This window comes from Myotis brandtii, unplaced genomic scaffold (assembly GCF_000412655.1).
Source record: "Myotis brandtii unplaced genomic scaffold, ASM41265v1 scaffold48, whole genome shotgun sequence".
Taxonomy (NCBI): domain Eukaryota; kingdom Metazoa; phylum Chordata; class Mammalia; order Chiroptera; family Vespertilionidae; genus Myotis; species Myotis brandtii.
The window spans coordinates 9952593-9967397 of NW_005368341.1; the positions used below are offsets into that span (position 1 = coordinate 9952593).

Sequence of the window (14805 nt, forward strand, 5' to 3'; positions counted from 1 at the left end):
ATGTTTTTTAAAAATATGAATAATTTTGTTCCTGAGATTATAGTAGGTCAGTTGGAGTCGTGAAAACAGTTAATTTCTGTGGGCCAGTTACTGGATCTTAACATTTTGATGGAATTGCCTCTCCACCACAAGCCCCTATTTTCTTTTCTGATCTTAAACCTACTTTCAGATCCTTCATTCACACTAACATGTATATGCTTCAAAACAGCCCAGAGGGCCATCCCTCCCTGTGGTCTCTACTTATTCTAAAGGGATTGTTCTCTAGGGGTGTTCTTTCTGGTTTCAATTAGATGTGCAGAGCTTTTAGAGGCATGGAGATCTCATGGAGTCACAGTACTATATGGGTAACATCTACCACCTAAGAAACAAAGACAGTAAAATATTTTATATTACCTTGTTAGCCCCTAAAAGAGCAGTAAATTGAAAAAATAAAACATTATTAGACAAGATGTACCTGAAACTAGTCTAGAAAGGAAGGAAGGAAGGAAGGAAGGAAGGAAGCAAGGAAAGGAAGGAAAGGAAGGAAAGGAAGGAAAGGAAGGAAAGGAAGGAAAGGAAGGAAAGGAAGGAAAGGAAGGAAAGGAAGGAAAGGAAGGAAAGGAAGGAAAGGAAGGAAAGGAAGGAAAGGAAGGAAAGGAAGGAAAGGAAGGAAAGGAAGGAAAGGAAGGAAAGGAAGGAAAGGAAGGAAAGGAAGGAAAGGAAGGAAAGGAAGGAAAGGAAGGAAAGGAAGGAAAGGAAGGAAAGGAAGGAAAGGAAGGAAAGGAAGGAAAGGAAGGAAAGGAAGGAAAGGAAGGAAAGGAAGGAAAGGAAGGAAAGGAAGGAAAGGAAGGAAAGGAAGGAAAGGAAGGAAAGGAAGGAAAGGAAGGAAAGGAAGGAAAGGAAGGAAAGGAAGGAAAGGAAGGAAAGGAAGGAAAGGAAGGAAAGGAAGGAAAGGAAGGAAAGGAAGGAAAGGAAGGAAAGGAAGGAAAGGAAGGAAAGGAAGGAAGGAAAGGAAGGAAGGAAGGAAGGAAGAAAGAAAGAAAGAAAGAAAGAAAGAAAGGGGATATGGCCTCAGTTTAAAACTACAGTTAAAGAAAAAAAAATCAAACCTCTAAGAACAAATATCAAGGGAACTCCTTGGCTGAACTCCATGTCATATGAGTTCAGATCCATCAAAAATATTGTATGTCACTCTCTGAGAAGACACACATCATTGCCTTAAAGAAAATACAGCTCGAGGCAGCAAATGGCAAAATCTTGTGAATAAAGTCACACACAAAGGTTAAATAGCTTGGATTTATTTTTGTTGGGAGAGACAGGGCTATAAATTGACACGAATGATTTTGTCACAGTGATTAAGGCAGCCAAGAGACAACAAGGTGGCTTTATGAGGTAAAATGACAGTGTACCAACCATTGTCTGAGTTTCCACCACTTTCTCCAGTGTTCCCTCTCCTCATCATCATGGCCCTGCCTTTCCTAATAAGCCCTGCCTCAAACCTGAAGCAAGAGAACAGCTATCTCAGTTCAGATGCTCAAGGTGATGGGATTCTCCCAGAGCCTGGGAATACTATAGCCAGGGTAGCTCTGCTGGGCCAGCAAGAATACATGTGGGGGAAGAGGAAGAAAGAGGTCAGAGATAAGGCACAAATGTGGAAGGAGGCCCGTCCTCCTCTTGAACCCATCCCAACAAAAGACGAGTAATCCAGAGGAAAGAAATACTGCAACTGGTTGAAAATACACCAACAGTATATAAAATCAGTAACAAATGGTCACAGAACATTTTTTCTGCATCTTTGAGACATAAAACTCAGAGGACAGAACATAAATATTTGCTGAGCATCCACTATGCATCAGGCACAGTGCTAAGCAGTAAACAAACGATGTTGGATAGGAATGACAGTCTATCTCATGGGGACACCTTCTATTGACACACCCAAGTTATCAGTGCTTTAATCCCCACCTCCCAACCCACCCTAACACACACATAAGCAGGGATGATTTTATGACAGGCTTGTGAGGCAAGTTTTACTTTCAATATACCTGTAAAAGTGCCTCATCATTCCTTAATACTGTGTCTGAATCCTCTAGCAACTGGCAATGGAACAGTCTGGAAGACTTTGAGAAGAAGTGACATGCTCAACAAGGGTGGAGGGTGGAGTGAGCACATAACTCAGTGTTTAAATCTAGGGGGTTATGAGCAATGAGAACAAGAGAATGATTTTAGAAAGGCGCTTAGTCCGGCAGTGAAGAGCAGAAGGGACATCTGAATCCACACCCAAAGAAGAGAAGGAATAGAAACAATTTAAGGGGAACAAAAGAAATAAACAGGAAAAAAAGAAACACACACACACACACACACACACACACACACGCTTAATGGTAAGTAGTTAAATGCAAAGCTTGTTGAACTATAACACATTTTTCAAATCCCAAAATAAGTTAGGTCCAGCACCGTGCAGCAGAGATGGTTCCCAACACTGAATGTAAATAACCTTTCAGGGACTTGTTTTTTACTGTAGTTGCTAAGAGAAAAAGAGGCACTCGACAGAAATAGAGTGGGGTCATAGGGAAAGTGAACAGAGCAAGGCTGAATTCCCAGGAAAATGACAAATGGAAAGAAGCAACAGGAAAGTGACAGAACCTGTACTGAGAGAGGAGGAAAGAAAGAGAAAAGAAATAATTGACCAGAAAAAACCTGATATGACAACAGAGATCTGGGGGCATAAGAATGGAACAGGGCTCTATAAGTCATGGCACCAGTGCAGAAGGGACCAGTGCAGAAGAAATAAAAATGAAGATGAGGATGCATGCCTTCACTCAATGTTCTTCTATCCAATAAATAAATATAAAATAATGTTTACACCCCATCACCCTATGATAACTGCAAACTTCATGATTTCATAATCAGAACATTTAAGAAATGTCCTAACCAGACAAAACAGACTTCAAAACAAAGGCTATAACAAGAGACAAAGAAGGACCCAGCAATTGTACTTCTGGGTATTTATCTAAAGAAACCTAAAACACTAAATCAAAAAAATATATGCACCATATGTTGAGTGCAGCATCCCATATAATACCAGCCTAATATGCTAAGTGTCTGACCATTTGTTCAACTGTTTGACCAGTCGCTATGACGTGCACTGATCACCAGGGGGCTAGGGTCAGGCCGATTAGGACTAGGTGAGATGGGCAGGACACACCCTTGGAGCCCTCCCGAAGTCCCTCCCTGGCCCTGATTGTGCACCGATGGGGTCCCTCACTTTGGCCTGCACCCTCTCGCAATCCGGGACCCCTCAGAGGATGTCCACAGGCCAGGCAGAGGGACCCCACTGATGCATGAATCTGTGTACTGGGCCTCTAGTTATTTATAATAGCCAAGATATGGAAGCAACCTAAGTGTCCATCAATAGATAAATGAGCCCTAGCTGGTTTGTTCAGTAAAGCATCAGCCCAAGCGGGTTCAATTCCCTGTCAAAGGCATGTACCTGGGTTGCAGGTTCCATCCCAGCCCTGGCTGGGGTACATACGGGAGGCAACCATTCGATGAGTCTCTCTCACATCAATGTTTCTCTCTCTTTTAATGTTATATTAGCTTCGAGTGTACAAATCAGTGTACACTGTCTTTCTCACCCCTTCCTCTCTCCCTTCCACTCTCTCTAAAAATCAATGGAAAAAATATCCTCCAATGAGGATTAACAAAAAAATGTTTTAAATAGATAAATGAATAAAGAAGTAGTAGTGTATATATTATATAATGGAATATGACTCAACCATAAAAAGGAATGAAATCTTGCCATCTGCAACAACATGGATGAATCTAGAGGGTATTGTGCTCAGTAAAATAAGTCAGATAGAGAAAGACAAATACCATATGATTTCATTTATATGTGGAATCTAAATAAATAAATAAATAAGCAGAACAGAAACAGACTCATAGATACAGAGAACATTTTGACGGTTGCCAGATGGGAGAAGGGTTGGGGAGATGGGTGAAAAAGGTGAAGGGATGAAGTACAAATTGATAGTTTTTTTTAGAATAGTCAAAGGGATATAGGGAGTACAGTCAATAATATTGTAAAAACTATGCATGGTATCAGATAGGCACTAGATTTATCAGGGTAATCACTTTGTAAGTAATATAAATGCCCAATCGTTGAGTTATATACTCAAAGCTAGTATAATATAGTACATCACTGTAATTGGAAGATAAAAAACTTTTTTAAAAAGAAATGTCCTAAACAACTCATTAATCGATGACCTCAAGTAGATTTCATATTAAACTGGTCAAGTTATGAATTAATAGTATTTTCCTTCATTAAATATGAGAGAACATTGTCTATGCAAGATCATTAAGAACTCTAAGAACATCATGCTAAACTTACCTCAGAAATTAAATTAAATGAGAATTCTCAGTATCTCAGCATCAATATTCTTCCCCATTTTTATCATAATTCTGCCTTGTGTAGGAAAGTCTAAAACTACTGGCAAAATGTGAGCTCTTGAGGCCTGTCTGGGAAAGCATTATTGATTTCCCATCTTCAAAGAGTTATCTAATGTTCTTTACTTGGGCCAAAAAATACAACAAAAGGGCAACCACTGCTAAGTCTTAAAAATACCCTGGTACAAAATTAATTTTTAAAAAGGAGAAGAAAAATATTTATTTACTCTTGCTGATAAACATGATTCTGAAAATTTTCTTCAATATAAACAACAAATAGATTGTTGAGCAGGGGTGGGGAGTGGGGCAGATAAAGGATTAAGTTCTTTATTCTTTCTCTTTCCAGTTAGAATTGCTGATATTTCTGGATTATGATACAGCATTTTTAAAATTTTATTTTCAAGATGAAATTACATATAATAGTCTGTGCTAGGGAAAAACAGATTTATATCTTAAAAGCAACTCAAATGATGAAATCTGAAGTAAGGAACATCTAGAACAGTGGTTCTCAACCTTCTGGCCCTTTAAATACAGTTCCTCGTGTTGTGACCCAACCATAAAATTATTTTCATTGCTACTTCATAACTGTAATGTTGCTACTGTTATGAATCGTAATGTAAATATCTGATATGCAGGATGGTCTTAGGCGACCCCTGTGAAAGGGTCGTTCGACCGCCAAAGGGGTCGCGACCCACAGGTTGAGAACCACTGATCTAGAAGTATAAAATCAGTTTTTTTATGAAAGCATTTTTATTTTAATTTTTTTTCCTTTTTTTCTAATTTTAATTTTCAATTGCAGTTTACATTCAGTTTTATTTTGTATTAGTTTCAGGTGTGCAGCATAGTGGTTAGACATTCATTTACTTTACAGTGTTCCTCCCAATACTTCAAGTATTCACCTGGCACCATACATAGTTATTATAATATTATTGACTATATTGCCTATGCTATAATTTACAAGCCTGTGACTATTCTGTAATTACTAATTTATACTTCTTAATCCCTTCACCTTTTTCACCTAGTCCCCAACCTCCCTCCCCTCTGGCAACCAGAAGTATGTATATATTTTAAAATACAGCACACAGAATTCTATTTAATTATTTGTAAAATCATTATAATTATCAAAGGGGTCTATAAATTCAATATTTTAAAAGACTAAAATTATTCATGCATTTATCTATTTGGAACCCTACCTTGTTCCCAAAGGAATTTCAGGTTGTTTATATGGACAATTACAAGATAAAATAAAAATTTTAAGTAAATGAGGAAACTGGAGGTGAGGGAAAATTCATTAATTCAATAAATATTTATTGAACACTGACTCAGTGTTCTAGGCAATGGAGATGTGTCGTGAATAAAGAGACAAGATCACTATTCTCATAGTTTACACATTCTAGTGATGGCATATTGGAAGAAAGACAATAAACAAACCAATCCTTAAAAAGAATGTCAAATGCTAACAAATGTTAGAAGACAACAGAGTAAAGTGATGTCATAAGGAGAGGGTGAGGTGGGACTACTTTAAGAAAATGGACAGAGGAAACCTCTCGGAGATTACTTTTCTTTCATCCTCAATATTTATTTTAATCAAAGTGTAACGTGCATATGATAATGTGCACAGATCCAAGACTTCCATGGCTGATAAATCTCATGAACCAAGAGATATCTCAGAGGACCTTTGAGCTGAAATGGGGAGGATGAGAAGGAGCACGCTGATGAGAGAGTCAGGAAGCTGCTCTGAAAACTCACGCTGTGCCTTTCACTTTGCAGGAGGGCACAATCTGCCTCTAAATGTTTGGCATCCAACTCAAAGAAGGAAACACAGTTACAGGACGAATCTCTCCTCTTGGTCCTGACGAGACATCATGTGATGTTTTCCAAGACTTCGATTAATAGTGTAACTGGTTTCTCAGGAATATTTTGTACAATGTCCAAAATATCCTTTAGAAAAAAAAGCCTGGTAGATGACTGAAGAGGTCAAGGAAGTGACTGAGAAGACTGATAACCAATTCAGGTACCAAACTCTCTTGTAACTAACTCAAATCCAAAGAGACTTAAGAAAAAAAAAATCTCTTAAATCTGAAGAACACCCAGAGCTCCTCAACCCTGGGTACAAATTGGAATCCACTGGGGAGATTTTTTAAAATACCCCCACCCAGGATCTCTGGAGGTGAGGTCAGGACACTACGGAGAAATAGAAGATAATTCTCCATAATTAGTTTCTTTTAAGCGAATTTCTGGCACATTAAAATCCAACAAACATTCAGAGTGCAGATACTCTTTGCTGCCATTTAGATATTTCCATGTGCTTAAAAAGAACATGTGAGATAGCAGCAGACATTAGATCCATTTCTAGACATGAACATAACAAGTGCTAAACATGGCATCAATGTGCCCCTGGGACCCTGGAGCTACTTGTTTTGTGAAGACAAAAAAGATACTTTGACAAGTGCTGGCGAGGATGCGGAGAAAAAGGAACCCTCCTGCACTGCTGGTGGGAATACATACTGTGGAAAACAGTATGGCAGTTCCTCAAAAAGTTAAAAATGGAACTCCCATTTGACCCAGTAATCCCACTTCTAGGACTATATCCCAAGAAACCAGAAACGCCAATCAGAAAGGATATATGCACCCCTATGTTCATAGCAGCACAATTCACCCTAGCTAAGATTTGGAAACAGCCTAAGTGCCCATCAGCAGATGAGTGGATTAAAAAACTTTGGTACATCTACACAATGGAATACTACGCTGCTATAAAAAAGAAGGAATTCTTACCATTTGCAACAGCATGGATGGAACTGGACAGCATTATGCTAAGTGAACTAAGCCAGTCAGAGACAGAAAAATACCACGTGATTTCACTCATTTATGGATAATAAAGACCATTATAAACTGATGAACAAAAATAGATACAGAGGCAGAGCAGCATCAAACAGACTGTCAAACTACAGCGGGAAGGCTGGGGAGAGTTGGGGGAGTGGTAAGAAATCAACCGAAGGACTTGTATGCATGCATATAAGCATAACCAATGGACACAAGATACTGGGGGGTAGGGGAGGCCGGGGGAAGGTCAAGGGGGGGAAAAAAAGGAGACATATGTACTACTCTTTGTAATCCTTTAAGCAATAAAATAAAATTTTAAAAAAGATACTCTGTACCTTTTCCTTTGAAGAAGATTATATAAATATGGATCCTTCATTATCATTTCATGTTTCTGTTTTATAAAAATTATTTTACTAAAAACATATGTAATTTTGGTGTTGACTGGTGAATACTAAAACCTTTGATTTACCACAGTTCTAATAATCAGTGTACCCATCCAGTTCCAAACAAACAAAACACACCTCCTCCAGGAGAAGTTTCTCCCCTTTTAAATGTTAAGTCTCACTCTATATTCCATTCTCATTCTCTAGGTAGTGCAATGAAGCATCCCTGCTGTGTTCTGCAAGCTTCTTCTCTAAGAGACTTCGTAAGTTTAACAAGCATTTTCAAGCACTGAATGAAATAAATAGTTCCAATGGGGCAGATGTAAGAAATCTTTGACCCCAGGGTCACCGAATGACATCTAAGAAAATGTTGGTGGTCTCCTACCATAGGCCAGTTTAGCACCGTGGTTAAGCACACGGGCAGTGCAATGGAGCTGAGGTGCCTGGGTTCAAGTGGCCTCAGCCACCTTCCAGCTCTGTGATTTTGCAGCTGACAAGCATTACCTGTCACAGGATTCCTGTAAGGATGCAATGAGTTTATGTACATCAAGTACTCAGAAAATCATTTGGCACATAAAATGTCACCACATTAAGTTACCGCAGATTAAATATTTTAGTACATACTAGAACATATGATAACACTACTGTATTTATTTCTTTTCCTGAATTCTCTTTCCTTCCCCCTACTCTCTATTCTCCCCTCAAGTTTTCTTCTCCTTCCGCTCTTCCTCCTCCTTGTATTAACATTCTTTTTCTCTTTGGGGCTTTTCCATGGACTTAATGATAAATGTGGCTCTATCTGAGCCCCATGGAAGACCTCATAGGTTCACTCTCAGTGTTGTGACATTAAAGCCAGCCCTAGGCCATGGACTTTTAGGAGGGGGTTTAATCATTAAAAATGATAAAACACTTGGCATTCTTTGAAATATAAGAAAGCAAATAAAACTAAAAAAAAAAATTGTATCAACCCCTAAGCTCTTAGAATAATTCAGAATTTTCCATGTGTAGCTATAAAGAACCTATGAAAGACAGGCTCTTTTTGTGCACAGTAAAATCATTAGGCAGAATTTCAAAGATGTCCCAAAGAAATATATACAAATTGGGAACCTCATAAAGTAAAAACAAGATTTAAAGGAAACTCCTACAATTCTGAATTTCATTTTCTCTTAACTATTTAATTGGTAGGGGAGTAGAAATGAACTAAGAAACATCTCCTTCCTATTTACAGCAGCAGAACAAAGTTATGATTGGTGGGGAAATTTTATCAATATTGAGCTACTTAGGTTTAACAAATGCACATTAAGAAAAAACAAGGTTTGTGCTCTCCTTGCAAAATACTTCTAAAACTGTAATTCTAGGAGCCCTTTTCCGCCAGGGAAGCAGTACTGCAGACACTTTACCATCAAGCTGACTCAGAGCTCCCAAGTGAAATAGCACAATTTTAAGTACAGCTCATCCATGCTTAGGCATATGTATAAATAAAATCATAAAAAGGGAGCACTCCTACTGCTTGCCATCTTGCTGCCACCTTGCACTTTCCCCATTCGTTACTGATTATCAAAACGATGACAAACTGTAGGTCTATGTTCTTGGCACCTGACCGACTACTTGAGAAGCTACAACACTTTCCAGGGAAAGAGACAGAGAAATAAGTAGTCCATCTATTTGCTAACAACAAAGTCTTCTGACAAAAAGAAATTCTGCTATTTGCAGAGACATGCAATGACTGGGTGAAAAACGAATTATTGAAAATTTATAGGGTGACCACACAACAAAATAAATCACCAAGTAACCTTTCTTTGATGCCACAGAAATCTGTCACACATGGCTAGCAAACAAGGAGTAACCAGTAAGGGGCTTAATCTTAAAAATAACAATATCATGATTATCAGTATCAAATCATCAGTAAGACTCAGTAGGTGATATCTTGCTCATAGGGATGTCCCATTAAAAGTATGTTCTGTTCTTTTATCTGCAAACATACAATTCCTTCAGCACAAATAATTTCAAGTGAGAAGACAAGACACTGAGCATTCTGAGTATTATAGTTGAGTGTTATTTTACAAGACTGAAATTACTTCAGACGAGGTAGACAACCTGGAGGAAAGCAAGGTTACCCACAGCAAATATGTCATTGACTATCATTTCCAGGACTTTATGGCATAATAAGCTTTTGGTATCATCCCACTTGGGATAAAAATAAACATGCATTCAAGTAACTGCCCATGTAATAAAGAAATATTTTGCAATATGGACTCATACCAACAGAATTATTATTTCACACAAAATTGCCAGTATTTCCACAGAACTAAAATGTAAATTTCTCCCCAAAATATGTGTTCTGCTCCATTTAGTGATAAAAACTGAAAAAAGGACACATTAGGAGTAAAATTGAGGTGTGTTATACTATCACAGTTCTGTGAGCCTTCTGAAATTTAATACATGGCTTGTTTCCTTACTCTGGGTCAATGGCTTGATCTTATCTGGTGAGAGATAACTCCTGACTTACTGGAGATGACCTTTAAGGTCTCTTCCATCTCTAGCACTGTTAGATTCCACTTGGTTATGTAAATTTGAGTAATTTGTAAATTACTCCTGGGAATGTGTTAAACTTAGGTGATTAGGACATCATTTTTGCATTAAAGTGATGTCACAAAACTAAATAGTACTCAAGAAGCCTGAGGGAGTTTGTTATTTAACAAAAACTCACAGTATTTACAACATGCCCAACATTGTTCTAAGTGCTTTGTAAATATTAATTCATTTCTACAGTATTTTCAGTCTACTTGGAAACTAACTTTCTGTGAAGCTTAATGAGTATGTGAATTGGCATTTACCTATTAATTAAAGTAAATAAACCCATTCACTGACTCTTTGAAATTAAAACTATTCATTTCTAACAATTAAGATTATCCCATGATAACACAAATCTGGTCAATTAACTCTCCCTATGAAAATCTTAGATTGTCTTTAGGACCAAGTCCAAACTCTTCAGCAAATCATGAAGGTGCCGCAGCATCTCTCTGCTTTCCTGGTTTGTCTCATCTGTCCCTTAAATCTGAACTATTTGCGGTTAACAAAAACGTGTCCTGCCCTGACCGGTTTGGCTCAGTGGATAGAGCGTCGGCCTGGGGACTGAAGGGTCCCAGGTTCGATTCTGGTCAAGGGCATGTTCCTTGGTTGTGCGCCCCATTCCCAGTAGGGGATGTTCAGGAGGCAGCAGATCAATGTTTCTCTCTCATCGATGTTTCTTAACTCTCTATCCCTCTCCCTTCCTCCCTGTGAAAAATCAATAAAATATATATATTTTTAAAAATGTGTCCTGACTCCATGTGCCTATGTACTTGCTGCCCCTTGGGTTTCATGTTCCTGACCCTTCCCTTTAATCTGGCCAATTCCTACTCTCAAAACAGAGCTCACACTGCACCTCCCCCAAAAAGTCCATCCTGACTGTTCCCTGGGTTAAATAATAGGTCTTCTCTGCTTCCAGTTTTCTGGGACCACCTCCAGAAAATCACACACAGAAGGGCAGAATGTAACTGCTATTTACTCATCCATTTTCCCATTTGTCTCTAAATCCCTTAAAGGTGAAAAATGTGCCTTTTCTCTTTAATATGTTTTTATTGATTTTTTTAGAGAGAGAGGAAGAAACATGGATGAGAGAAACATTGATATGCTGCCTCCTGCACGCCTCCTACTGGGGATGAAGCCCACAGGAGGAATCCTATGTGCCCTAACCAGGAATCGAACCAGTGACTTCTTGGTTCACGGGTCAATGCTCAACCACTGAACCACACTGGCTGGGCTCTTTTCTCTTTAAATTCCCAGGGCCTTGCACAGAAGTTGGTACACAGAAGAGGCTCAAGTAAATAAATGCCTTTAAATCAACAAATCAACAAATGAATATGTGTTTTGTGAGCTAACAGAAAATCATCCTAATTTTATTTCTAAAGTAGAAAGGAAGTTGCTAAAAAATATCTAAGCGTAGCTAAGATTCCATAAATTATATCTATTTAATTACCAAAGAAATACCAAGGGCCACATACAATCACCTTATGTTTTCAGGTCAAATTACAGCTCTTAGGAAACTAGAAATGCCACAATGCAAGAAAACTCCTTAGTTCCCTAACTGCCGGAAAAGTTGGCATATGGCAAGTAGGTCTTCACAACTCTGCCCAATTCAGTCCTCGTATCAGTGATTTCTAACTAGAGTTTAAGGAGCACGGAAAGCTGCATGGGCTCCCCAGGTGATCCAGACATCCAGCCAGATGTGCTGTGTATACTTTACTACGTGCCAGGCACTGAGATGATTTCCTGTGATAATTACTTTGATGACAAGACAGTATCTTCACTTTCATTGCTGACTTGAATTAGTAACCTATTCGTGCGTTTAACCTAAATCCTACCAATTCATTCACCCCTCACCGAAGGCAGAGTCATTCTTTTCAGTTGTGAGGTTTATTGCTGTAGAAAGCAGAAACTGCAGGGGCTCAAGGTATCTTCTGCCCCAAGTGGAGAGGCCTAGGAACAAAAAAAACCCCTGCAGAAGTCGAGCTCCATAAACGGGAAGCAAAGGAGGAGGACTGGCCTGTTTTCCCAAGTGCTGGTCTTTCACCAACACAGAGAAGGGCAGAGGTTCTGTGGACAGTACCAGCCTGCGGCAGCGACAGCACTTCCAGGTTCAGTCCTGCACTTCTCTTTATCTGCTTCTCTGCTTCCTTCTGTCTCCCTTGCTCTCTGAGAAAGGCTTTGTGATTTGTATTAAAGCACTGGCTCTATCAGCAAAAATTCACATTGTAGGAAACTCTGCAGGATGAAAGACCCCAGGTCTTCAGTGAATATATTGCAAGGAAAAACAAACCAAAAAAGTAGAGGGGAAACTTCAAAACAAAACACACTAATTGCAGTCGAAAGACATTATTTGGGTTTTGGATCAAACAAACAAACATAAATATGTTTGTATTATGTGTATATACAGTATATTTACTTAATATATTTATATACATTTTAACATATTTACATATTTAATATATGTCTATGTTAGATATTATATGGTTACATTTTTTAAAGAATCCTTATCTTTTAGAAATGCTGAGTGAACTTTTAATAAATGAAATGATATCATATGCTTCAAAATAATACAAGAAGGGGAAGAAAATAGGTAGGATATAGGTAAAAGAAGATTGACAATTGAATTAATTGGTAATTAAGTTGCTAATTGTCAAAGCGGGGTTCATTACAATATTCTACTTCTGTGTGTGTTTAAAATTTATTCCTCCACAACAATAATTCTAACTTATTGAAAAATAAGACAGTGCCCTCTGCTTCTTCAGTTTTACTATGGAAACAAGTTAAAATGAAAAAGAAAAATGGGCATTTAACAAATATTAATTCAAATCATGGAATCTTTCATTAAAGGCTTGGCATATTAGATTTTTTACTACAATAATCTAACTTTGATAACTTATTGTAGCCCTTTAAATTAATTCCTCGGTTATATTAAAATTTTAACATTTGGCTACAAATACCAATTTAAATGGTATTTTTCTATTTTTACATATTTTACACATACAAATTGTAAGTTTGCTTCAGTTAAGTTTACAAAATTTCAACTACGTGAACAAGTTCTGTCTTAATATGCATTTACAGGTAGGTGAACTGGTTGCCAGAATGATGTATATGAATTCAAAAAATGTTTACAGAGCCCCAGATATTTACTGAAATTCACCAGAAAGTGCAAAATAATTTTCAGGCATACCTGTAGACGTGTAATATTAATCCAAATGCAGGTAACTGGTAAACTTTGATTTTTTAAAATCATAATTTACAAGTGCCCAATAAATACCATAGCCCTAATTACACCAACAAGGCTTCTACCAACGAAGAAAGCGGGGAGGGGGACGCCTTTTCTAGAAAGTGGAGGTGATTGGACACATCTCTGGGGTCCACATATTGAGCGAGAGGAGAACCCTTCAGTTTAGGTTATTTTTATGGTTTGAGTTTAGTTAGGGATGTCTAGGTTTGTTTCTCCAATTTTCTACAGCACCAGTTGTGGTTTATATCACTTATAAGTCTTCTCTTAGCATTAAAACAACCACCACAATAATAATGATGCAAATCCTGCCCAAATATCATATCCCTTCTTGCCCATGCATGGCCTTTTGCTTTTCCTTGAGAGGAGAGAAGGTCTCCGCCCTTTCGCTCAGTAGCCGCACTGCTGGAGGCAAACTGCACAAACTCCTCTTACACACAGGCCCTGGCCTGGGGTTGTTCGGGGGATTTTGTCCCCCCTTTCCGATTTTTATTTTTATTTTCATTTTTTTAAGCAGGGAGCGTCCTACTGGACTAGTAGGATTTCTACTTAGGCGCTCATTTCACCTAAGACACCGCATCTCCAGGGCAACCGAGAGCAAACGCGGAGTCGCGGGTGGGCTGGGCAGCGCAGAGGACCACCCTCCCGGGACCGCGCCTCTCACCTGAGCGCCGCGGGGGTCGCCCCGCACCCGCGTGGTAAGCTTGTCGTGTCCTGTTTCGTCTTCGTCGCCAGCGCGATAGAGGAGCCGGAGTGGCACGATGCTCTGGCGCTCCAGGAAGCCGTTTTCGTTCCTCCTCTCCAGCTCAGTCAACGAGGCGTCTCCTCCAGGCAGGAAGGGGAGAAGGAGGGAATAGGAAGAAAATGCGAAAATAATGACCCTGACTCACAATCGTCGGTCCTGCGGCCCGACCCCTTCCCTCTGAACATTCCACCTCCCCGTCCCTCCCGGACCCCAGCTGGGAAGGACGCAGGCACCAATCGGAGAGCCTGGGACCCGCTCCTCTGAGCGCATCCAGGATAGGGGCCCAGAAGCAGAGAACCCCTTCCCCATCCGCCGCATGCCTCTTCTTCAAAAGAAAAACAGACATTTGACCAAAGGCTTCTAATGCATCCGCGCGCCCCCACACGTATTTTTGCTCCACTTTTCCAAATAAAAAAAAATCTCCCCGCGCACTCGGAAAATGGGGATGCCCCTTTGCAATGCGCCGGAGGGCTGTAGAGATGCCCGGCAAATGGTACGTCCCTAAGCCACAGAGGGTGGCGAACTTACCTGCCCGGCCGCCGCGCACCAAGGGGCAGGTCCCCAGGGCGCAGAGCAGCAAGATGGGCACGGACGCCGCCGCCGCCTGCATGGTGCTGCCG

General features: G+C 39.5%; 1 protein-coding gene across 13 annotated transcripts in view; it reads right to left on the reverse strand.

Annotated features, from left to right (window-relative positions):
• The window catches only part of ADAM22 (ADAM metallopeptidase domain 22), a 177700-nt gene extending 162901 nt beyond the window's left edge, over positions 1-14799 (reverse strand). For all 13 annotated transcript variants that reach the window (XM_005876132.2, XM_005876131.2, XM_014547621.1 and 10 more), the window contains exons 1-2: positions 14714-14799; positions 14105-14265 (exon numbers count right to left, since the gene is read on the reverse strand). In XM_005876132.2, the coding sequence (XP_005876194.1) occupies positions 14105-14265; positions 14714-14795 (243 nt within the window). In that variant the 5' untranslated portion in view covers positions 14796-14799. The remainder of the gene's footprint in view (positions 1-14104; positions 14266-14713) is intronic.
• Positions 14800-14805: the final 6 nt, after the last annotated feature.